Source organism: Mastacembelus armatus, chromosome 10 (assembly GCF_900324485.2).
Source record: "Mastacembelus armatus chromosome 10, fMasArm1.2, whole genome shotgun sequence".
NCBI lineage: Eukaryota > Metazoa > Chordata > Actinopteri > Synbranchiformes > Mastacembelidae > Mastacembelus > Mastacembelus armatus.
Window position 1 is genome coordinate 13,706,159 of NC_046642.1, and position 25,719 is coordinate 13,731,877.

The 25,719-nt window shown below is 40.2% G+C and overlaps 3 protein-coding genes across 6 annotated transcripts; 2 read left to right on the top strand and 1 right to left on the bottom strand.

The window, feature by feature from the left end:
• The first annotated feature begins 422 nt into the window (after nt 1-422).
• csf1ra (colony stimulating factor 1 receptor, a) lies at nt 423-11,353 on the top strand. 3 transcript variants are annotated; one of them, XM_026330322.1, is made up of 22 exons: nt 423-585; nt 938-1,027; nt 2,859-3,143; nt 3,330-3,617; nt 3,709-3,845; nt 4,277-4,442; nt 4,555-4,756; nt 5,126-5,241; nt 5,423-5,534; nt 5,688-5,887; nt 6,101-6,192; nt 6,278-6,404; nt 6,596-6,700; nt 6,831-6,941; nt 7,080-7,239; nt 7,332-7,414; nt 7,546-7,649; nt 7,911-8,033; nt 8,145-8,256; nt 8,348-8,447; nt 9,435-9,546; nt 9,877-11,353. In XM_026330322.1, the coding sequence occupies exons 2-22, from the start codon at nt 976-978 to the stop codon at nt 10,057-10,059; spliced, it is 2,970 nt and encodes a 989-aa protein (XP_026186107.1). In that variant the 5' UTR covers nt 423-585; nt 938-975; the 3' UTR covers nt 10,060-11,353. The 3 variants fall into 3 exon arrangements, with proteins under 3 accessions (XP_026186107.1, XP_026186106.1, XP_026186109.1); XM_026330321.1 differs by having other exon boundaries at nt 958-1,027; XM_026330324.1 differs by having other exon boundaries at nt 958-1,027; nt 9,913-11,353.
• Nucleotides 11,354-14,073: 2,720 nt separating this feature from the next.
• On the bottom strand, nt 14,074-23,282 carry hmgxb3 (HMG box domain containing 3). 2 transcript variants are annotated; one of them, XM_026330890.1, is made up of 21 exons: nt 23,097-23,282; nt 22,484-22,646; nt 22,135-22,309; nt 21,090-21,593; nt 20,867-20,974; nt 20,583-20,717; nt 20,230-20,483; nt 19,744-19,847; nt 19,572-19,652; nt 19,241-19,314; nt 19,044-19,151; nt 18,767-18,907; nt 18,055-18,368; nt 17,735-17,862; nt 17,343-17,474; nt 17,036-17,220; nt 16,717-16,939; nt 16,197-16,330; nt 15,913-16,032; nt 15,598-15,807; nt 14,074-15,375 (listed from the first exon to the last, which is right to left on the bottom strand). In XM_026330890.1, the coding sequence occupies exons 2-21, from the start codon at nt 22,624-22,626 to the stop codon at nt 14,737-14,739; spliced, it is 3,912 nt and encodes a 1,303-aa protein (XP_026186675.1). In that variant the 5' UTR covers nt 22,627-22,646; nt 23,097-23,282; the 3' UTR covers nt 14,074-14,736. The 2 variants fall into 2 exon arrangements, with proteins under 2 accessions (XP_026186675.1, XP_026186676.1); XM_026330891.1 differs by lacking the exon at nt 23,097-23,282 and adding an exon at nt 22,816-22,974.
• A 1,150-nt stretch (nt 23,283-24,432) lies between these two features.
• Nucleotides 24,433-25,717, top strand: LOC113144067 (SLC35A4 upstream open reading frame protein-like). The gene is made up of 3 exons (XM_026329772.1): nt 24,433-24,489; nt 24,806-24,904; nt 25,090-25,717. Exons 1-3 carry the CDS (start codon nt 24,475-24,477, stop codon nt 25,285-25,287), a joined length of 312 nt encoding a protein of 103 aa, XP_026185557.1. The 5' UTR covers nt 24,433-24,474; the 3' UTR covers nt 25,288-25,717.
• Nucleotides 25,718-25,719: the final 2 nt, after the last annotated feature.

Genomic DNA, 25,719 nt, shown 5'->3' on the forward strand with positions numbered 1-25,719 from the left:
ACTGGCTGTCAGTGGCTGCCTGACTGTATCTTGTATATATTATCTGACACCCCCAACAGCTCTCTACACAAAAAAACATCCGGGTTGAAAATAATTCTTGAATGAAACATTCACTAATTTCTGTTTGATAATCTTTTTCTAATTAATTATAGAAGAAGCTACTCTCCTGCCTGAAATCTGACTCAGAACAGATCCACACAGACATAATGGCTCTCCTTTGATCCGGACATGGTTTGATAGTGATGAAGGTGATTAGTCTCACTTCTATGGGTGTCTTGAGAGAATTGGACCCATTTGTTGGCAGATTAGCATTGGCGCATTAATTTGTTAAGCGTGATATGTTGGTCTGCCTCCCCCCTCCACCCCCGCCCGCATACACCAGACATTTCCCTCCGCCTTCCTCCACTCACTGCCTGAAAGACTTCATGTTTGCTGTGTGACTTCTGGGGTTAAGAGAGTAAACAAGTAGAGGGGAGAAGAAGGGCAGAGGTGAAGACAAAGAGAAGATCCGAGTTTTGTGCGTTTTTTTGGGAAAAGATCAAACACTGTTATTTTGTCCCTCCAGTTAAACTGAGGCATCTCCAGGTGAGTACATTTTTTTTATAAGACATTTTGACGCTTCCATGAAGCAGGACACTTCAGCTGTAGTTTGAAGTGCAGTGATTTGTTCGTTTTTAATAATTTATTAATCATAAAATGCTTCTTCATACATACATTCTTCATAGTCTGTTTTCCAGACTATTACTACTATTACTGAGGAGATAAGAACATAAACACTGAAGTAGAAAAGTTATTCAGCACAGATTCATATTTATGGGCAAAATTGTTCCGACCACTCAGAAAAAGGGAAGTTATTCAGGGAGATGAGTAATAGCACAACTTCTGAGGTCTTTTTTTTTTTTTTTTTTTTTCTCTCTTCAATGGCACAAAACAAAAGAAGAGAAGATCAAACTAAAGGCTTGGAGTTGATCCAGGATGCAGATCTACCTTGCTCTGCTGCTGGGGACTGTGGCCTCGGGTGCTTCAGGTAGGGGCCTGACAAACACTGACTCTCAGACATACAACACTGAGGTCTAGTTGTTTTGCGACTGTAGACATAAATTTGAATCCACAACAATGTTTCATTATTTTTGAACAATGTGAAGTTGAAAATCTGTAACATTGGGTATGTACTGTGAAATCTATGGTTTGGTTAATATCCAGTTAAATCAAAGTTCAATGTTAAACTCCAGTAAGATGCTACTACTAACAAATTATTTATATAGTACTATAAAAAGATCTACTCATGAGTCCTCAAACCCAGAAGATGTATGATGCTTGTATGATTTTAACATTTTGCAAAAAAACTTCTGGTCAGTGCAAAGAAGCTAAGAAACGCCATACTTCTCTATCTGTTGTGTCTAATCAGCAGACTTGTCTGCTGCATCATGAGCTAATTTGAGGTCATTCTACAATATTTTCTTCCTCTTTTCTGGATGAGTAGGTCCTGTGAAACCTATGTGCATATGTGTATTGTCCACTGAACATCAAATTATAAATTCCTGTAGTTGTATTTGAGCACATAAAAGAATCAGTTGTTTGGTTTAATTATAGCTGAGTGAATTAGTTTTGCTTTCTGGTATGTTACTGTATAAAGTGTAATAAGAGTCATTTTGAGATTGGGGGAATATTTCATTTAAAGCACTGAACAGGGAGTTTGGTGTTCGAAACTAAAATGCTGATTTCCAACTATGCATTCCCAGTCTGTCTGCAGTATCTTGGGTGTGAAAAGTAAAAAAATGCTGAACATGGAATCTCAGTTCTGCTTCAAGCTTCCAAACACACGGCACAAACATCTCAATGGCATAAAAGTGGAGTTTCATTACTGTTTAAGAGAAAACTGCAGATTAACAGAACAGGCTCTCTAAGTGGCTCTGGTTTCAATGTGTTTCAAAAAAACAGTTTGAACCCCAAACAACCCCTAAGAATATCCAAATCCCATCAAAGAGACCACTGTTCAGTACTAAAAGTTGCTTTAGCACTCCCTGAGGGTTGGGCTGTTTTTTTTTTGTTTTTTATTTTTTTATTTTATTACTTTTTATTTAGTTAGTTTTTTTGGTCATAGATTTGCCATTTTTCATGGTTAAAATTCAACAATACATACCTTCAGAGATTTGAAATATTCCATCCTTAGTGTTTATGTGAAAGGCAGAAGTGGAGGGATGTTATTCAGGTTTGAGTCTTCAGTCCATCCATCCATCCATCCATTATCTATACCCGCTTATTCCTTAACCAGGGTCACAGGGATCTGCTGGAGCCTATCCCAGCTCTCTTTGGGTGAAAGGCAGGGGTCCACCCTGGACAGGTCACCAGTCCATCACAGGGCCACATAGAGACAAACAACCTCACACACTCACACTCACTCCTATGGGCAATTTAGAGTCACCAATCAACCTGACATACATGTTTTTGGACTGTGGGAGGAATCCAGAGTACCTGGAGAAAACCCACACAAGCACAGGGAGAACATGCAAACTCCACACAGAAAGGCTGGGTTGCGAACCCATGACCTTCTCAACCACTCAGCCACCATGCTGCCAGTCTTCATTCTATTTCCTTAATTCACAAGATTATTTCTAAAATAAAGACAAATCCTGGAGCAGCTGAGACACTTCTGTGCCCTCAGATGTCTTTGACCAACGCAGAAACAAAATTTTCAACTTTCAAGCAGTAACAACAAAACAGGGCAAAATTACTGTCTGAGACTTTCTGCTACAAATTCTATTCTTTTGTCTCATTTCTTCTCTCTCTTTTTATCAAATGCCATAAAAATCAATAAATGCCTAAATTAATTGATATTTTATCTCCATTATCAACAGAATGGAGGCGTCCGGTGATCAAATTCAACTCTGAGGTTGTAGAGAGTCCTGAGGTGGTGGTCAAACCTGGGTCCCCTCTCAATCTGAAGTGTGAGGGTGATGGGCCTGTGAACTGGCAAACCAGACTGGCCAAGCACAGGCGCTATGTGTCCAAGGGCAACGTGAACGTCCGCACTTTAAAGGTGGAGCGTCCCACTGCAGAATTCACTGGAACATACAAGTGTTTTTATACTGTGGGGTCTCAGCATCAAGACCTGACCTCCTCAGTGCATGTGTATGTAAAAGGTGAGCTCCGATACACGAGACTCCTGCTGTTTTGTGTACAGAACAGTGGGACAAGCTTCTTTAGTCCTTGACTGGATCATTGTTGAAATTATCTGATTAGATTCCCTTCATTTTCCTCTGCAATTCATTTCCATGTTATTCAGTTGTTCTTTGCTCTGATAAATTCTCATCGTCTCTTTCTTCTAGATTTAACCCGTCTGTTCTGGACAAGCAGCACATCCCTGCGGGTGGTGAAGAAAGAAGGTGAGGACTATCTCCTGCCCTGTCTGCTGACCGACCCAGCAGCCACAGACTTTGGCCTCCGCATGGACAATGGCACCACTGTGCCACCGGGGATGAACTTCACCATTTATTGGCACCAGGGCATTCTCATCCACAACCTCCACCCCAGCTTCAATGCTGACTATGTCTGCACAGCCAAGCTCAACGGAGTCGAAAAGACCTCCAAGATCTTTTCCATCAATGTCATTCAAAGTAGGACAACTTGGCTGAAGCTGTCGTTGAATTCTTTGAAGTGATAATTGCATATATTTTGACCCTCCTCTTCGCTTTCCTCTCGCTCTAGAGCTTCGTTTCCCTCCATATGTCTTCTTGGAGACAGATGAATATGTGCGCATTGTTGGGGAGGAACTCATGATTTATTGCACCACACACAACCCCAACTTTAACTACAACGTCACCTGGAAATACTCCACCAAGTCGGTCTGTATGAGGCATATAGTTTTATTAACTGTGGGACTGATTGGGAATTTTGTTGTGGCAAAATGTAAAGAGCAGGCAGAGTGAGGTACACAGGATGGCAAGTTTAATCAGCATGTAGCAGGATCACAGACAGAACCTGTCGCCCATAGGCGGATCCAATTTGATTGACAAAGCCTGCAGTGAGTCACATGTAAATCAGGCTTACACAACATGTACACAGGTGAATGTATATTGGTCCAGAATCTAATTAGCAAGTCCCTGTGACTACTTCTTTTCCCTGCTGAAAGACAGAAAGACGTGTCATGTTAGCACATCAAAAGTTTTTTGTTGAGTTCGCACAGCTGTCTGTGATGGAACAAAGGTGGCAAATTGTATCTATATGAAAATTTCAATTTTCATTTTCAATTTTAACACTTTTTGTGTGTTTGCAGAAACCAGTCATCGAGGAGAAGGTTCGCTCCAGTGGAGAAAATCGCCTGGACATACAGAGCATCCTGACCATCCATGCTGTGGACCTTGCAGACACTGGGAACATTTCCTGCATTGGTACAAATGAAGCAGGGGTGAACAGTTCAACCACGTACCTGCTGGTTGTGGGTAAGCCACAGAGATAATCACACTCGCCGTGACTGATACGGAAAAGCTTGGAGCGATTACTGAGCACCACTTAATGACAGTGAACTGAAACTTTCTTGGTTTTGTTTTATAGATAAGCCTTACATCCGACTGTTGCCCCAGCTGTCCCCTAAACTGGCCCACCAGAATCTTTCAGTCGAGGTGAATGAGGGAGAAGACCTGGAGCTCAACGTGCTCGTCGAAGCGTACCCCCACATTACAGAGCACAGGTGGCACACGCCAACATCTCCCAACATGCCAACACAGGAGCGCAAATTCATCCGATACAACAACAGGTACAAGACTAAGTCCTGAGCTGGTGTGGTCCAAACAACAGTGGTATCAAGTGAAAGCTCCTCTCTTATATGCTAATAAGTAAATACAATTAAAAATAATCAGAAATAACAGGAAGGATATGAAAAATGCTGATGGTGCATTATGGGTGAATTTGACAGGGAACACACAGGTCATAACATTTCCTTGGGTCTTGAAACTGTTGCTAGAGGGAAGAATGGGTTTGTCTTTTTCATTTGTTGACGCGCCAGTCTATGATACATAGAAACCATCTGAATTCAAACCGCAGAATTAGTCACATCTGAGTCTGTGGACATTCCTCTTTTTTTTCTCAGTTCAAAGATCCTTTTTGGTATTTTTTTTTTTTTTAGATACCATGCAAGTCTGCAACTGAGGAGAATGAATGCGCAGGAGCAGGGCCAGTACACCTTCTATGCCAGGAGTGATTTGACCAATGCATCCATCACATTTCATGTCCAAATGTATCGTAAGTGATTCTCGAAATCAAAATAAACTCATTAAACTCAATAAACTCATGGCCTAAATAGTCTTTTTTACAGTGTCCTAAAAAAATACATGTTTCTTTGTAGATGTGACAGCAGAATAATCTGAAGACAATTTAACAAACCTGATCATAAACTCTCTTCTTATTTTTTTATCACTGACAGAGAGACCTGTTGCTGTGGTGAGATGGGAAAATGTAACCACACTGACTTGCACCTCATTTGGCTATCCTGCTCCCAGAATCATCTGGTACCAATGTTTTGGAATACGCTCTACGTAAGTCTGACTCCACAGGGAATAGTGTTTCAAAAAAGTCCTTAGTTTTGTGCATTGCAATGTAAATTGAAGCCAGTGTTAATATTTTAGTACTAATGTTCCTGTAATGTTATGTCATTTGTCTAACTGTCTCTGTGTATTACAATGAGGCAGGTGCAATGAAAACACCACAGGGCAACAGATGGCGATCTCTCTCCAGGCTGCCACAGTCGAGGTCCAGAGGGAGGAGTACGGGGCTGTGGAGGTGGAGAGCGTCCTCACAGTAGGACTGTCCAGCCAGAGGATGACGGTGGAGTGTGTGGCCTTCAACATTGTTGGCGTCAGCAGTGACACTTTTGCCATGGACGTTTCTGGTGAGCATTTTATCACATCCAAGGATTCGATCATATTTTGCTCTTTTGGTCGGTTAATAACTTTAGTGTTATGAGTCTAAGTCTATTGTACAGACAGTTTGTATGATCAGAATATCGTATCATTTTTGGATGTTTTTTTAAACATATTTAAAAATCTGAAATCACATTAAACATGTATTGTGTGTTTACGCTGAACTTTATCTGACTGGGCAGACCACCTTTTCACCTCCACTCTGACCGGAGCAGCAGGAATTCTGGCCATCCTCCTTGTGCTACTGGTTTTTCTGTTTTACAAATATAAGCAGGTATGGTACATTCACATTCTTAAAGTAAATATTTGAAGATTTGTTGTTTGCTTTTAGTATCAGTCTCTCGTGCTTTTGTTTTCAGAAACCCAGGTATGAGATCCGTTGGAAGATCATTGAGGCTAGTGATGGAAACAACTATACCTTCATTGACCCCACTCAGCTTCCTTACAATGAGAAGTGGGAGTTCCCAAGAGACAAGCTGAAGCTAGGTTTGACTGAAATGCTCTTTAATGCTCACATTAATCATTGCATTAGAAAAAGATTAAAAAATATAAATACTACAATAGGTACAATTCTATGTATAACATAATAATATTAATAAATTATTCCATGATGAGATCAATAGCAACAACTACCAGGTTTAGGTTATACTCAGTGCTAATATTTTGGGTCCCACTAGGGAAGATCTTGGGTGCTGGAGCTTTTGGAAAGGTTGTTGAGGCCACAGCCTATGGTCTGGGAAATGAAGAAAATGTGACCCGTGTGGCTGTGAAAATGTTAAAAGGTGAGATGATGTTTGTTAGTCGGAGTCTCTGGAAAATCTCAAAAGCTTCACATGAAAAGTACATCTGATATTAGCTCTGAGTAAACAGCAGAATGGTGGCATGCTGACAGTCTGTATTGTGTTTCTACAGCCAGTGCCCATTCAGATGAGAGAGAGGCCCTGATGTCTGAGCTGAAGATCCTGAGCCACCTGGGACACCACAAGAACATTGTTAATCTACTGGGAGCCTGCACCTACGGAGGTCGGGTGTCATCTTCTGTTTGTTTTTGAAAGTTTTTTTAATCATCCAGTTGATGGAAAATCTCAAGTAAATCAGTCATTTTCAGGCAGATACACATTCTTTGTTGAAAGGTTCATAACCCGGTGTGTACCTCATCAGGGCCGGTGCTTGTGATCACAGAGTACTGCAGCTGCGGCGACCTCCTGAACTTCCTTCGTCAGGGAGAGACATTTCTGAACTTCGTTACGACCACTCCTGACTTCACAGAGAAATCAATTGACTACAAGAACATCTACAATCAAAAAAGTTTCATTCGGAGGTACATCTCCAAACTATATGTGTGTTTAGTGAAAAACATTGTCTGTTGGCATCTCACTGTGTCTTTCTCTTCTTGTTTGTTTTCATCCACAGTGACAGTGGGATCTCCAGTGAGTCCTCAAGCAGTTATTTGGAGATGAGATCCAGTCAGCTGCCAAATGTGGAATCATCACGGGGTATAATCCTTTCCTAATAAAACCTGGTCTAAGTTACATAGGTTCAGTCATTATGCAGCAGCATGGTAATAAAACTTTAGTTCCTGGCCTTGGGTGCTACTGACATTCAAATCTGTCCCATTCGTGTTTAGACTCCGTGTGTGAGGAGACTGGTGACTGGCCACTGGACATTGAAGACCTGCAGAGATTTTCCTTTCAAGTGGCTCAGGGCCTGGACTTTTTGGCTAGCAAAAACGTAAGTGATTTTACCGAGCATCTAAATGTGCCAATATCTAAAAGAAAACACTTCTGTGACAGTTCCAAGCTGCAGATGCTGTATTGCCTCTAAACAGGGGAAATTGCTTAAACAACAAGCAAAATAAACAAGCGACATATGACATGTATTTCTTATTACATTTCTTATGTATTTGAAAATAATTCAATGTTATTCCATCTATTGACCTTTTTTATTGTACAAGACTTGCCAGTCAAAGACAAAGTGTGCATGTGCGTGCAGTGTATTCACAGGGACGTGGCCGCTAGGAATGTCCTCTTGACTGACCGAAGGGTGGCCAAGATTTGTGACTTTGGCCTGGCCCGTGACATCATGAATGACTCCAGCTACGTGGTGAAGGGCAATGTAAGCTCTTGAGTAGAGTAGAGCCAATTTTCTTAACAAAAATCTTAACAAAAAAAAAAAACAAAAAACAAAAAAAAACACCTTCTGTTCCATTGATATTGTTTTTTGAAGGCACGTCTGCCGGTGAAGTGGATGGCTCCAGAGAGCATCTTTGACTGCATCTACACTGTCCAGAGTGACGTCTGGTCCTATGGCATCCTCCTGTGGGAGATCTTCTCTTTAGGTCAGAACCACAGGCATATGTCCCCTATGTTTCTTTACATTTAATTCACGACTGTCCTGTTACATTTTCAGTATATATGTTTACCCATTAGGCAAGAGCCCCTACCCCAGCATGGCTGTGGACTCCAGGTTCTACAAGATGGTGAAGCGCGGCTACCAGATGTCCCAACCAGACTTTGCTCCGACTGAGATGTAAGCGCAGCAGCACGAAGCCTGATTCATCCAAGCACGGATCACTGCTGCACTTTGCAGCCAGTGCGTCTGTTTTACTTAGTGTCACCTGATTATCAGTGGGATTTTACTGGAGTACCAAGTGACTATCAGCTGGATTTTTAGAAATGAGTCATCAGCAATTCTTGCTGTTTTATCAGTTAGTAAAATGTTATAACTCAACTTATCAGACTGATAGGGAAAAATAGTGGTGAGACTGTGCCAAGTGGTGAAACAAGCATTGAATAGTAACATTTAAGCTGATAAAAAGACTAATTTATAAAAAATGAGTCACTCATACAATCAGATAGTTCTAACAGCATGCTTCCCATCATCACAACCAAACAAAGGGCCCCTTTTTTTTTTTTTTTCACCCTATCTTACATCTGAAATAACTGACACACGAGGTAACCTCATGAAGTACTTCCATTATGCCTCGTTTTAATTTACTTGCTTTGGGTTATCTTCTAAAACCTGAACTCCAAACTTAACAAGCCCAAACTTAGCAAGCAGCTGAAATGAGATAATAAAGAGAGCGTTTTTCGCAGTCTCACAGGGGCCTAACATCTGTGTGTGCTGATTTGGCATGGCTGTCACACCACCCAGAATAACTGTGCTGTGAAAAAGGGAGGGGGCTGAATCTGAGTCAGGGCCTAATCATCTGTTGTTCTGCTGTGAGTCAGGCCTCAGTTCTGCCTGTTAGCCACATGATCACCAAGCTAGGAAGCCATGTAACTGATATTTTATGGCAGCCAAATGAGACTAGAGGGGCAGGGGTTCTTATGAACAAGCCTCTCTTATCAAACTGCGTCACAGCCTCCATAAGCCTCTCATTATTTGCCTAATTTGGCTTTATACAGTTATTAGATTTTACCACAAAAGTTGAACAGCTTGCAGTGAGAACTGGGTGCATGGCCTTGTTTCTAAGTCTTTGAACATGTGAATTTGTCTTAACTGTTCATGTTTCAGCTACATGATCATGAAGATGTGCTGGAACCTGGAACCTACACAGCGTCCAACGTTCAGCAAAATAAGTCAGATGATCAAAAGGTTACTTGGGGACCAGCATGAGCAGGAACAGGTAAGTTAGTGTTGAAGCAGCAATTTTGGTGAAACCTGCGTTACTTCACCAAAACCTTCCATGGAGCAATGTGATGTGCAATGAGCAATGTGACCCCCCAGCAAAGCTGTCCTGCTTTGCTCCCCTACAACAAATCAATTCAATGAATTGGATTTTGCAATAAAACTTTACATGGTTGTATTTCTAAAAATAGATACATCTTTTTAAAGTGCTACCATTTATAACAAAAAGATATTAAACAAGGAAGCAGTAAGGATGCTGTACAGTATGTATGTTGTAATGCAAGACTTCTTTCTCTTTAACCAACTCAAATGAAGCAATAAATTGCAGATCAAGTCTCACCATCTCAATGATGTCACTACACAGCTAATCTACCAGAATGTGGAGCAGCAGGTCACCGAGGGAGAGGAGTGTGGTGAGCCCCTGTGCTGTGACAGCCCATCTGACCAGACTTGTGACCACGAGGAAGAGGAGGTGCCTCTGATGAAGACCAACAACTACCAGTTCTGTTGAAAGTCCTAGCCACCAATCAACCAGTTAATCAATCACACATCAACAAGCCTAAGTTAAGTGGGATGAGCTGTTGTGCAGTGGCCAAGGCGCCGTGGCTTGTTCCAACCTGATGGACAGTTGCAGAGAGTCGCCTTCACAGCTATTTTTTTTTTGCCTGTCATGTCTGCTCGCCAGAGTGACAGCAGCTGCGCCATATGACTCGCTTCTTTGCAGACCATGACTAGAAATTGCCACGTCTAACACTGGGTGCAGACACGAAAGGAGGAAACGTCAACAAACCACAAGCATCCAAAGCTGTTTCTTATCCTAAACATTTGCTCCCCTCAGAAACTGTTTATCACTCACACAGTTCTATATCACAGTTATAAAACTTTCCTCCTTTCCTTTGTGAGTATTCTTAACTATATATTGTACACTATATTGTACTGTTTTATTACTGCCTCTTCAGTCTGAGTGTCTTGTTTATGTGGAGATTTTAGTCACTTTGGTCAGCAGGTTCACTTCCTTTTGCATCAGTTTATTGCATTTATGGTTTCTCAGAGGAAGCAAACCACAACACACTGGATACAAAGCTGTGCGTGTTTATGCGATGCAGACAATGTAGCTTTTATTCTCTGATCACCTGAAAAGAACATTCAAACAGTGCAAACTAATGCTTTTTGCTGCTCTAAATCTACCATGGAGAAGGCGAAGAATGGCCATGCTGTTATCCTCATCGTGCACCGGTCATAGTCTTATTTCTTGCGACACTGAACAGTAGCTATGTAGTAGTGGCAACATGTGATTCTTCCATTTTGGTCTAATTGATTAACCAGTATTATTTAGGGCACAGCTGAAATGAGGAGGGATATCTGTGGATCTGTGATGGAGCAGATGTACAATGTGAAAGCTTTTGTTTGTGTGTGTATGTGTGTGTGTGGTAAAGTTTAATCCCATTCCTTCCTATATGTAGCAGTCAGCCAACACTGCCAAAGGTATGAAGATTTCACAGTGATATTTAATAAGCTATGTGAGAGCTACAGACTGCAAATTCATGTGACTTCAGGCATATCAAATGTTCTCAAATGTTCTTCCATTCGTATGGAACACGGGTGAAATGTCTAATAATGTATATATATCTCCTGATGTAAATCAAGAATTATCTTTATTTTCGCTGAAATATTGTAGAGTCGTACATCAGTATTTCATGTGTTGTGTGTTTTTTATGCACATGAGACAATCAATGCAAAAGCTGTAAATCAAATCACTGAAAAAAAAACTATGAATTGAATAAAACATTTCAGTGTAAACTAGAGATTCAGACATTTCTAATATAAATTTATCTCTCTCATACATGCTACATGCTTGAGACATGCTGAGAGAAAATGTAGGGCCTTTGTGGTCTTCTCTCTTCACTTCCTGTTTTTTATTGGATAATGTCCAATCTGCATTTCCTCTCGGGCATTTACCAAAGTCAGTATTGCACAACTGAAACCTTTGTGGGGAAGTTTTTATCCCATCGCTAAGTGGACAAGAAGTGAAAATGTTTTTTTCTCTTTTAAGGAATTAGTATTTTTATTCTATTTTCTTCTGTATGTTTTTTTAATATGCTACTATGTTGAGGACTCTGAATACTAATCATACCTTTTAATATAGGACATCACTCTCCATTAGTGTTTAATTGGCTAACAAACCTTTGTGGGCGTGGCTAAATAAAACAAATTGACTAACTAGTGAATGAATCCAGCCTGTTGAAACAGATTTGGCTGATATTCACAGACCTGGATGGTAAATGAGTCAGTACAGTTTTGTTATAGTTCACGACCAGGAGGCACTAAAGTAAAAATAATAATTATTTGGGTGCAAATCACTACGCTTCCCACTAGAAGCATTGTTTTTAATTGCATAGGAATATTTTAAGAAATATTTCTACAGTTTCCACAGAGATAATAGAGAATTACTGATAATTAAAGTGGGTGTCATGAGTAAACAATCCCTTCAGAAAATGATTTATTACACAGGCTTTACTGCAGAAATTCAATGAATCACAACAATACAATGATATTATGTTAATCTAATAAAAGAAAATAATTACTGATGAAATGCTAAAAGGTGGAGAGTCAGCCTCCTGCTGGTGCAGCTGTGGTTCTCTGTCCACGGTGCTGAAAGTCTCCTACAGCCTTTCACTGCTGGCTTGATCCATGCAATCTTTAGGGTATCTGAGCTGAAGATTCACTGTTATAGACACAGCTGGCTGATTAACTCAAGCCAAGAACAAGCATCAAGTCACTTTACACCACTAGCACCACCATTGCTAAAATATCTGAGGTCACTAAGTTTATTCAGTGGCCTTGTTGTTTTAAAGAGCTGAGGATATATTGATATTTATATTCCACAATTATACACAGTGTAAATCTTTATTTGTTCTTTGTTCTTAGATTTGATAGTTTTTAGGAAAAACAGATGTTCTGGCCTATTTTTGGCTTCAATTTATACTCTGTGTTGACTTGGCATTACCCATATCAAGCAATCTAGTTAGAACACTATTAGTTTTGGCAGTTATATTATGATTAATGTTAAAATATATTCTGTAACTTAAACCTGTAGAAAGACAGAGAGAGAGAGAGAATGTGTTCTTCATAACTTTATTTGTGATCCTCTGCTGCCCCCTGGTAGATTAACTGAAAATCTCAATTAGATTTTTATTTGTGAGTTCACTTTCCTATTCCACTTGGTGTTCCTTTACACACAATTCTTGTAGCTCCACAGTCTTTATGACTTTGCTTTAGGGAAAAATGTTGTATTGTGATGCTGAACTGGGGATATTACAGGAAGTTCAAAAATCAAAAACCATAAAATCAAATAAAATACGCAAGATTGTGAGTGTATTGAAAAACAATATAGCTGTTAGGCGGACAAATACAATCATGATCTAAGATCTGATTAAACTTTAGTACTGAGCTTTAGACAGAGTAACTAAGTACTCATATTAATACAACATAAACAATGTATGTGCCACACTTTACTGCATATTTATGTTTCTCCACCTCAAGTAATTTCCAGCCCCATTCAAACAATCTGGAGCTCTTTCAACCTGGTGTTTAATATAACTGTAATGGGAAAATGAGTTTCAATGATAGATTACTCTTACTGATTATGGTTTTTATTGTTTCTTACTATATTCTTGGTTTTTCAGGTTTCACAGGTTTTCATTTACAGGTTGATTCACAGAGCTCACCAAGGCTCATGTGTTTTTCATAATCATATTTGATGTTTATGTTCTTCCTGACCTAGTATAGTAAGACACTAAGGGACACAGTGTTCTCAATGATGTTGGTGAGGAGTACTTGGGAGAAAGGTTCCTTAAGACACCAGGTGTGAGGAAGGGAAGAGTATAAGGGAGCACGCTCAGGATGGAGGGTTAACCGTCGAATGAGAATATAGTTTTAGAATATAGCCTTATTAGGGAATCACTTTGTACAACAATAAGGAAGTACAGACTTAATTATCTGATTATGTGAATGATTATTTGCATTTACTTTGCATGTCTGTATAAGTAGCGGCCTCAGCGTAATAGGAGCTGAGCAACAGGGGAACAACTGGGGAAGATTGATCGATTGTGTTCTATTCTGGTTTGCTCCTTTCTTGCGAGAAATATATTCTGAAAAGACAATCGGTCTGCACTCTCTTTGTTGCTCATCCAATGGGTTTTACCACAACAATAACCATGATGTGTTTCTATTTGCATCACATGATTTGTATGGGAATAATACTAATTTTGTTATCTAGATGAAGACAAAACAACTTAAACTGTATTAGCATATGTAGTAGCCTACACTACACTACAGTTTTGTGGATGTACATTGTATGTTCAGCTATAAAAGTTTATATAGTCACAGTCCCATTAAAAAAAAAAGCATTGTGATTATTTCATCACAGAAATATTGCTCTTCCATAAGTTTATGGAAGCGCATGTGAGGGTGCGACCGCATTATAGAGTAGTAATGTTAACATTTTTACCACAAAACTGACCAGTTACAATTTTCTTTATATTTATTTTTTATATCTGTAGTTTAATTTACATTTAACTTAATTTCTAAAACAGTTCATGGCAGCTCCACTAAATATCTTCATTTCAGTCCCCAAGACTGATTGCTGATTGGTTTACCAGTTAATAAATGCATCCTTGAATCTTGAATGAATCTCCACTAGAAGATACTGCAATCAAAACTAAAACAAAAGCATAATGTCCACCCTCCTTATTACAATACAGTACAATCAAAAAATGCATATCTTATTAATTTTCAGCGAACACCTGTCCAAAAGGCAACAAGTGGCAGGTGAGAGGTACAAGTGGAAAACATAAAGTTAAAATGTCTCTGGACATAAAAGGGCAATAAAAACACCTCACCATCCATGGTTAAATATCTCACCTTTCTCTTCTCTCACCTCCTTTTTCACTACTTTTCACTCTTGGATCTATATTGCTTAAAAAGAAAAAGCACAAATGATTCTCCCATTCTTTTAGTTATTTGCATCGAACATATTTTAACCTCTACAAATACTGATGCATACTTACTGTCACATTCAATGTCATTTAGAGATGGCTAAAGAAACTGACTTGCAAGCTATGATCTGAAATTTATGTTTTAGTGTATTTACAGTAAACACTATTGATCACTCTACAACCTTGTTGTTTTATGTCCCTGCCTGTGGATTCATCTGGTCTGAACTTTCAGGCTGAGCAGCTTCATATGTCTCTGTCCCTCCGGCTTGTGTCTGTCCTTCCGTCTCACTTCCTTCATCTCCCACTTTTACTGTGCTGATCTGTGCCACGCCCAACAGGTACAGTGCATCCCTAATCACCACCTCTCCAGGCTGGCAGGCCTTCACCACCTGGTTGACCTGCTGGCTCACAATGTCCCTACTGCTGAGGAAATCTACCAGACGGTTGTACAGGTAGTAATAAGCTGTGTTGTTGAAAACAATAGGTTGCCGCCGTGCACAGTTCACTGAAGAACAGTCCTCAGACCTCTCTGTGGAGTCTTTTTCAGCTCTGACTGTCTGTTCTTTCTCTTCAGCCTCTTCCTGTTTCTCCTCTTCCCTCTTTTTCTCCAGCTCAGCTACCATGCTGACATAGGGCTCCAGGTCTCTGCAGAGGGACATTGAGTGGTGCTCTAAAGGAGAGGCTGAACACTCCAGGGACTGCTGCATTCCAGGAGGGTGAATCAGCCAGCAAGAAGATGATTTAGTGATGGGATGGAGCTGCTGGTTCTCCGCTAACAAGGACAGGTCAGCACTGCATGGCTGGTTTTGCAGCCCAGCACAAGATACAAACTGAAAAACAAAATGAGAGGTTTTCTGAGACAGCAATATACATTTATATGTGAATTACAAATTTATAGAAAATGGAATGTTGTACAGCTTCAACAAATGTGTAATTGCGTGTATATTAACGTTAAATTTCATACTGGGATTTGAATTATTTTCATTTTAAATTCTCTGCAGGTAAGAGATGACTCTATTGACAGATGGCTGAATTTTATTTCAAACACCCACCACTGGCTTTTCAAAGGGGTCAGAGAAGCAGCCTTGGTTCCTGCCCCACATCTGAGTTGCCAGTTCTGGATACTGCATGTCAGTACAGAGCGCCACCTGACGGGCACAGTCACTAACATAGACTGGAGGCCAGTAGCGAGAGGACAGCAGCAGGTCTACGTGGTCTCGAGCTGTCTCTCCTCTTACCAAGTACTTTGAGCCGCACACCACCTGCACAGAAGTATGACACAGCAAAAGAAAAAATAAATAGCACACACATTTGAGCTTTTAAAAACACTGTCTTGTAAATATGCCTAATATGGCTGTTGTTTTTACCTTGTGAGGGCAGACCTTAGACAACTTGCCAGCGGTGAGATGTGGAGGGGGCTGGGGGGCAGTGGAGAGGCCACTATGAACAACCGTGTACAAGGAGACCAGAGAGGCCAGCAGTTCATTCTAGCAGTGAGGCAGACAAAAAAAAAAGAAACATTTATTTAAACAAACGTCCACACAGATATGACCATGTCAGAGTGAATGTGCGCGCGCGCGCACACACACACACACACACACACACACAAACACGCACACGCACACGCACACACACACACACACACACACACCTTGGTGGAGCCAGGGGTGATGGTTGCCCCGCAACGTTCAAGTATTGTTCTCAGCTCATCCTCACTGTGATCCTTAATCTTGTCTAATCTAAGCTGACCATCATGAATAAGACGCACCAAAACTGATGGATCTCCTGAAACAGACGAGGAAAACAAGGGAAATTAAAATATGTTATGGCCCACATAAGCCACAGCCACCAAGACAAAGCAAATATTTATGATGTATAAAGACTATAAATAATCAGAAATGCATGGTACATTAACACATAACACCAACAATACAATTAGCTGCATCACATGTGTGGCATTCATCTAATCTTATCTACCCAAAAAAAACAGAAAGTGTGTAATTTGTGAAGCTACATATATGTGATAGGTGACATGTGACATATCAGAGGTAGTACTACTTCTCGTCTTAATTATCATTTTCATCCTTGTCACAGGATTAGTTCATATTCAGATTCAGATTCAGATTCAGATTCAGATTCAGATTCAGTAGTAGTTTAAAAGAATCAGGTACCTGAAGGCTGCTGTGCATGTGAGAGGACCTTGTCCTTTTCTGTGTTGATAACAGTGGGACTCCTCATCAAAGGAGGGATGAAGGGAGCAATGATGGAAGCATCCACCCGTGTAATAGGGATGTCTGTGGGGAAAGCGGCCTGCTCAATAGCCTCACTCTCCATGGTCAGCCAGAAATCATCCATGTGTACTTCATCTGAGACGGAAACCTCAGGCCAGGTAAACTATGGAGACAGTGTGGTTCAGGGAACTGTGAGATGCTATTGATGGTGAAGAGCTCTAAGCTATATTTTGGAATCATTCTTCAATAAATATATCACCTCCACATTCTTGAGCTCCAGCACACTGTTGGTGTCTCGCTGTGCAATCTCCAGCTTGGGAGCAACACCACAAATGCCACAGATCATATCGTTGTAATCTCGTACTGTCAGACACTCAAAGGCCCAGTAGCCGCTTAGGAGAAGCTCTTGAATTTGAGAAAACTCCTCTGGACTTAGACTATGGACTAATGCAAAAGTGGAAAACAGTGAGAGTCATGGAAAACGTACTGTAAAAAACATAAGGAACAGTATGGAGAATTAGAAATGAATATCAATTCATGAATGTATAATGGAGTCCATTCTATACCAGGGTGGTTGGGGATGTGGTCCAATGCAGTCATGGCTGCCTGAAATGGAGGGTGGCCCAGCTTGATACTGGCCCTGATCTTCAGGAACAGGTCTATACTCACCAGCAGTCTGTTCCCAACGTTAAATAAGCCTGATAAAAAAAAAAAGTGTGTTTTTTATTCACAGAGAAAAGTAGCCATAGGCCATATCACAGTTCAAACTGTCTTTTAGTGGACAGGATGTCTACAATTCAATAAGCTGAGTTGTGTTTTTGATATACTCTATATATAAAACAATTACAGAGCAGTGGACTATGCAGTGAAATGAAAGTAAAAAAATCTGCAAGGCTGTTGATGTTTGATTAAAGAGTGTTAGAACCGTGTACATGCTGTTGTAAGATGTGCTGTTTACCTGGATGCAGGTCAGTGAAGCTGTGCAGCGCCAGACACTGAACATTGAGACACACCTTGAGCTGTAAAGAAACTGTCTGGAGCAGTGTCTCAGTAAGAAGCCAGCAGTCCTCCTGTCCTGCAACAGTACTAGGATGCAGAGGCACACACATAAGAGCATACATTAGCTAAACAACTGAACTTTGTAATAAACACAGGAGCAAGATACTTCGACAACTAATGAAAACTACAAAAAAAAAACAAAAAAAAAAAACACCTAGACCACCTCCTCTCTTCTACCAGACCTAAACTATCTCTTTTGATCCCAGTTTCCATCTTCACCTTGGACCTCCTTTGAACAGAGGGAAGTTACACAGCACACAGTGAGTAGCTGCTGATTCATAGAACTGAGGCCACTGTGACTCGATCAGTGTTTCCATTTCTCCGTTGTCTCTATGCTCCTGGTCACTAGGCTGGATCCAGACGATCTGGAAGCTGTTGAGCTCCTGGATGAGGAGTAATGTTTCCTGAAGCTCAGTCTCACTTTCAGGGATCTGCACAGAATGGCGCAGCAGCTGAATTGTATTCTGCCGCTGGATGTCCCTCTGAGCTGGACTCAAGGCCTGGTATGGATCTAACAGAGTCCCAGACTGAGCCTTGGGAAAATATCAATAAATAAATAAGAGGGCAATTTATCTATATTAGACAGTATGAAATAGACTGTATAGTGTGATATATAATTGACTAATGGTTAAGATAAAATATATATAAACAAAAATAGAAAGTGAAAGAAGAAACAGGATGTTATGGATGTAAAAGATTACATCATTTCTGCTTGCTTGTAGGCCTTGGAAAAAGTGCAGAGAATAACGACTTGGCTTCAAAGGCCTGTTGTCATCAGTGTTAAGCCTGGATTTATGAATGCTAAGAGTCTACTGCTGAGGGATCTCAGGTTGTGCTGGCGATCATAAAACAGGTCAAGAAGTCAAAGACACAGCTGGAACCTAATCCTACAGTATTTTTATTTTAGAAAAAGGAGGACATAAGCTTTTACCTTTGCTCCCTTGGGATTTTTCTGGGTCAGCTCACAATTACACTTAGGACACACTGCAGGTTTGTGTCTGTTCTTATACATATAGTCACAGGATGGGTTCTTACACCGACCCCGGCCTCGTGCTGTGGATAGCCCCAAGTCCTAAGAATAAAAAAGAGCATAAATCATTCAAATATCAAATAATAATGGACATCCAGAGACAAAATATAAAGAAACCAACATTCAGTGCAATCAAATTAAAGCAAACTGAAGTGTAAAAGGACAGTAGTAGACTCACAAAGCTGGAAACAGTGTGTTGTTTCAAAGGCACGACTGACAGGATATTAACTCTCCTATCTGTCCCTGAAGAGAGAGGCTCACTCCCATCTGCTAGGAAAGGAGAATCCTATGGAAACACAAGCATTCAGTGAGGATGCTAGATGAAATCTGCATCTTTACTGTTCTCTATTTATGTGTTTGTGTGTGTGTGGTTACCTGCTTGGTTGTGGTTGTTGGGACCATGTGACCAAGCTGCTTTAAAGTGCTGGGTTTGAGACCTGAGAAACTCTCTTGGGGCATTGTGGTTATTTAAAAAAAAAAACAACAAATAATAAAAAAAAAAAAACATTTCAACTGACAGCAGAAACCTCAGAAAGTAGCCACTTATACAGATTTATCACTTACCCTTAGCATGACACAGTTATGTATAAGTCAATAATAAGCAGTGAATTAATATAAAATGAAATTATATACATAATCATGCATGATATATAAGTCACATTTAATACAGTAAAATTAAAAAATAAAATTAAATATGATGCAGTACCAGTAGATGATCTGTTGTTGTCTGAAGGTTGAAGCTTTCCTTTGTCGGGTGGGACAGTTACGATCTGGAAAAAAGCACGGCCTAGAAACACAAACAAAAGCAAATATGCAAATCCATATGATGACAGCTTTACACTGACCATACAACAATGTGTTCTGTATGCTTCTCTCACCTGTGTAAGCAGGGAGGATGGGTCTGACAGGTCTCTTCTGAACAGTGGTGTTACTTCTGTCTTGACCTTGGACTATCGTACTTTTAACGCTGTCTTTCAATTGTCTACTCAAAGACAAAGTTGTTGTGTAAGAAACAACATTCTCAAAATCTGCACGGGCTGCTAAAAAATAAACTTCATTTTACATTTAAATACAAATAAACAAAAATCTTGTCAAAACAAAGGAGTGAAACAAGGTATGTGTATGTTACTAAAAATTATATTTAGAACACAGAGCTAACAGATACAGATGCACCTTTTGCACTTAATGTCAGCATTAATGCTCTATTGTGCAAATTGCATACAGTACAGTTTTTACCCAAATATCAGAGTCCACAAGGTTAACATGCTATTAAAGTCAACATCCATAATGCACATTTGAACTGGGTCCTGAGTACTCAGCTCTGTACACACAAGGGACAGCATTAAAACTTCACAGATGCTCACTTTGTGGGTTCCTGTTGCTTGATGCTTCTGCCCTCTGGTGGCTTTCCAGTTGGAACTGCACGCTGTTTTCTGGAGCACTGCTGAGTTCGCCTCTCTCTTTTGTTCTCTGTGTAGTGTTTTTTACTGGCATCAGCATTCTCCTCCTGAGCAGGGGGCGGTGTGGGTTGGCAGCTTTCGATAGCCTTGGTTTCAGCTTTCTGTAGCAACTGCTTTGTCGTTGCTTCGTTCTCATGTGTCTTCATTGCCTTCTTTGCCTAATGCATGAATGCAGCCAAACCACAGGTCACAACTAGAACTTGAATCATTGTACTCCTACAACAAGTTTGTTTGTGCAGATATTGCTTTGTACTTACAATGGGTATCCATTTTCCACCCAAGTGGTTCCCGCATTCAGGGCATGTCGGGGGCTTGTGGCGGGTGACATACACAAATGAACAGCCAGGATTCAGACACCTGCCACGACCTCTCCTGGTGTATGTCTTCACAGACTGCAGAAAAAAGGAAAACAAGTTCAAGTGTCTGTTACTATCACAACCACTAATAAGACTTTTCAAATCTAAATAACAAGATACTTGAATTTCTGTGTACAGACCGCCAGTTTTAGTTCTGACATTTCAGGAACAGTGTGGGTGCTTACCATTTTATATGAAGGTTTGGCACTCTGTTCTACACTGGCGCCTACAGAGACCATCATCACTGGGCCCACAGAGCTGACACCTGCCAAAGATTTAGGCTCCTGCAGGCTCTGAAGTTAGTGAGAAATTACTTCACTGTATTAGTTACGAAACTGTGTTGTGGATAAACAACCAGTTACACCGATTTTTCTTAGGATCAAATTATAATCTCACATATAATCTCACCTGGGCAGGTATGATGGCAACGACTTGGGTAGTTTCCCCTTGCATTTGCTGCACCATTGTACCACCAAAACTACTGCCAGCAACTCCTGTCTCGCTTTCTTTCAGTGTGATTCCGGTTGCTGTAAGGTCATCCAAGCCCTGAGAGACATGGACTTCTGTAGAGACTGGGACATTGGATGTGATGGAGGATGAAGAGGAGGGTGGGATCTCTTGGAGAGTCATGGGACAAGACACCACTGCCATTTCCTCTCCAATGTTGTCCACAACAATGGGCTGCTCAGAAAGTTCCACCTCACTAGCCAACACATCATTTGGAAACTGGGGATCTTGGATGAGGGATACTAAAGGCAAGCCTCCTTCAGCTGGAGGATCCAGAGACTCCATAGCCACCTCTGACTGAAAGCCTGCCAACTGGCGATTTAAGGGGCAGCCTTTAGACAAGTAACTGGCTCTGGGGAGGATTTTGCGGAAGCCTGGCAGATCTTTGGAGGGGCTGATAGATGACTGATGAAAAAAAGCACAATCAAAAAGCTTGTTAATGGGTTTCCATAGAATAATTATGACATTATAGAACACACCAGCAAATTAGGCTGCTGCAGAAATATAACAGGAAAAAGCTCCTTTATTGCTGCTGTAATAATTGAAACTAACATCACTTCATTTGTATTTTATCTGTAGTTATATGAGCCAAACATTCATTACAAATGAAATCAATTCAGTTAACTACATGAGTGCTCAGCTGTGTGTAATCATAAAGGAAAGGCTGTGATATACTCAGCAGCTTATAGCAGAGCCAGCACTCCATAATCAAGAAGCCTTTTCAAAAAGCTTGGGTTGACAGCTCTGTGCCATCATTAATTTACTGGTGTAGCTGGTTTTGCTCTCGTTTTGGCACCAGGAACGATGCAGATTGTCAAAGAACCTAGTATATATCACATAACTAATTTAGTCTAAATGAGCACTTGCATGACAAATGTTCATATTTTGAATGAATCATAACACGTTCACTGATTTGGGAAACAATAAAAATGTCAGTGTAGCTTACTGTACTGATGCCTTCCTTCTCAGACCTGGCCTTCTCCAGATAGTAGCCTTTCTCAGCCACACTGAGCCTTTTCCAGCTCTCACTAATACGCTTGTTGATCTCTGACTGTGGCAAATTAGGGACTTCCTTTTGCAATATCTGGTGAACATCAAAGTAGTACAGCAGGTAGGCAGACCTAAGACAGACAGATTTATGAATTTCATAAGCTAAATCCTTGATTAATAATAATATTTTGATAACAATTACAATATATTTAAATCAGAGAAGCACTTTGTGTCATTATAGTAACTTATATTAACTATGATGAAGTTGTGTGAGATAGTTCTTTGGGCTATGTAGCCAACATTACCTCGGCTTCTTCATTTTCTCAACGCTGTCTTCTTGAGCTTTGCTCTTTCTCTTTTTTGGGGGGGTCAACTGGATTTCATTGTAGCAGATCTCCACTTCCTCAGTCACTTTCACAACCTCATACACCTCCACTTTCTCCATCATTTCCAAAGATCAAGGGAAAACTTGAAAAACAGATTGAGATCAGTTTGTTGTTATGGTTTAATCTTTGTGAAGGATAAATTTAGTGTAGGCCTGTTGTATGAGACTGCATTAGTTTGAGCTAAGCATAAAAGAGAAAAGTGGCAACTGAGTGTATATTTCATAGCATTGCATTTGCATGCATTTACCAACCTATTCTTAAATAACACAATAATGCATGATTATGCAGCGTTATTGTTCCGTGCGTTTATGAAAGCACTTGATTTCTTAAGCTTATTACAGTTCAGTGAATAGTCAAAATACAATATAACTGAAAACCGCCCTGCACCAGACATAGTGGGACAGTACTAAAGCGCTGACATGTTATAAGCTCTGGTCCTTCCCTGCTTCAGGAGGCAGATTTAATGGCGTGTGTTTATACTGCCTGCACAGTCCGGGTTGTCCAATGAAATGCCTTCTTATTGAAGCCTTACCTAACATGGCCCGAGGATCCACAAACTGCTCTGAACAACCTTCAGAAGTCGCCGAAAAAGTCAGGCATTGCGCCAACGGTCAGCGGTGCTGAAATGTGTCCATGCTTCACGTCAAATAAAGGATTTATTGGTGAATAATAGTCAGTAAAGTGGCTTCGTTTTTCTCGTCGACTTGTAAAAAATATGGCGGTTTGTTGCTATGGTTTTCGACCAATCAAATTAAGGAATAAACCTGCAAGGACCAATCACAGAAGACGTTTTTAACACGTGTAAGTGAGGCGTGCGTCCCCTAGATCTTCAGAGTACAGATTGTGGCCACAAGCAGGCGCATTTTCTACATTGTGTTCATCTACAGGCAGCTAAAGTGGTTGGATAATGTTTCATAAACCCACATCAAGTTACAAAGCCAGGTCTGCACGAACTCTTTTTCACGTTATATGCACAACTAACAACATGACAGTGTTTGGCCACAGAGGAAGTAGAAAAAATACTAGCCTACTTAAAAAAATGTAGAATGAAATATTAAATTAAAGTAAATGAAATTAACTAAATTAACTAAATTAAATTAAATTAAATTAAATTAAACTATATGAAGGTATATTAAATATTAAATAAAAAACTTAAATAATGTATTAAATACTCACATTTATAAATTTACCAAACAATATAACACAAATATCAGAATCAGAATCAAAATCAGAATGAGCTTTATTGCCAAGTGAGTGTGCACACACAAACACACAAGGAATTTGTTTAGGTACGGGGGGGTACTCCAGCGCAAAGAGACATAAATACAAATGCTACAAAGGTCAAACAGTAAACATAAATGCTACAGAAATGCTACAAAAAAACTAAAAGAAAAATGCACAGATAACCTGAAAAACAGGATGAAATGGGAACAAATTAGTGTGCAAAAAGCAAAAACGTGCCAGTGTCATAGTATAGATGACATAGATATAACACACATTCAGAATGTTTAGCTGGAAATGGCTTGAAAAGATAAGTAATAAAATTTAAACAGGTTATTTTTTACATTTTCAATCATTTTTCTTCCATGGGTCTATACTCAGCTGTCATCTGACTATTGTGGTCAGGTGTATCTGTTTACTTTATCGTATCGAGAACTTGAATAAAATGTTAACGATATGCAATTCTATGAAAAACAAAAAATAATGAAAAACGAATCTACAATACAATATTTACATTACCTGTGTCTCCATGAAAAAATCAAATTTTAGCTACAAGGCGATAAAATTCCTGCTAAAGACAAAATTACGGGTTCAAACTCACTTTCTCCTTCAGTCCAGACTAATCGAGCGCAGCCTGGTCCAGCATCACAGGCTCATGTGTCGAACACCGATCACCCCAGTGAGCAAAGATGGCGGAGGATAAGGTGAGTGCGCTGCTTTCAACGCTTTGGCCTCAAACTGTGTTAAACATATAAAATCGCATGTTTTGTCAGATACCGTAGCATCTGTCAGCTCTGTGGTTAAAGGTAGTTACCGGGGCGAGGATCGTTTTTAAACGAAACTGATCGACCGTGGAGCCGGTTGAGTTACTGTGTGCTGCTAACTAGCGAACTTAGAGACAACTATTGAGCTGTTAAAGCCAAGATCTTCATCTGTCAGTGACTTTAGATTAGATTTACAGCAACTCTTACGATTCTGACTCTTACCTAATCCCATTGTGAACTGCTGGTTGTGTCCTAGGATCCTTTCAGGCAGTTGAAAGATCTGACACAGCTCAAAAATCAGCTGGCGGAGATCCAGAGGCGCGTGGAGGGCGAGGTGTCTGCAGGAGTCCCTCAGGTGTGTTATTTCCACAGCACAATAAGTTTTCAGATGTCAACCTAATCTAGCAATTTGTTTATTTATAGTGTATTTTCATTTGTGATATTAATGTATGAAATGAGGAGCATTGGCCATTAAAGGCACAGCGTGTAATATTTACATATATATTTATTTTTATTAATTTATTTGTTTCTCTTTTATAGGGAAGCTCGCTGTTGGGATCTCCATTTCTGAAGGGATTTCTGGCCGGCTACGTGGTGGCCAAGCTACGTTCCTCTGCCATCCTGGGAGTGCTGCTGGGAACAATCACTGGCATGTACGCTGCTCAGAACTACCAAGTACCCAACATTGAAAGGACAGTGAAAGACTATATGAACAGTTTGAAAAAAGGACCAAAGTAATTTGTGCTGATGGGTAGCCCTTATAGTCCTATGCCAGGGATATAACAAGATACACCAGTGCAGCTGGTGCTTGTCAGTGGCTTGTGATGGGACACCCTTCAAGATTTCTACATAGACTGGATTGATGATTATAAAGACAGAACTGGAATTTCACTGGGGACTCAAAGAAAGAGACGTTATTTTTGTTACAGAGTCAGTTAACGTTAACACGAGATTTAAGATTTGTACATCACAGTTTATAACTTGTTTTTGAGCTGTTGCCTGGAGCAGCTGTTTATCAGGTGTCACACACGCAGTAATCCGACAGTTTTATTAGATATACATAATACAGATTTAAACAGAGAATGGTGTTGTCTACGTATATTATGATTGGTATTGAAATGGTCGAGCTTTATACCTGTTCATTTTATAAATTGTTATTGTGTATTGAGA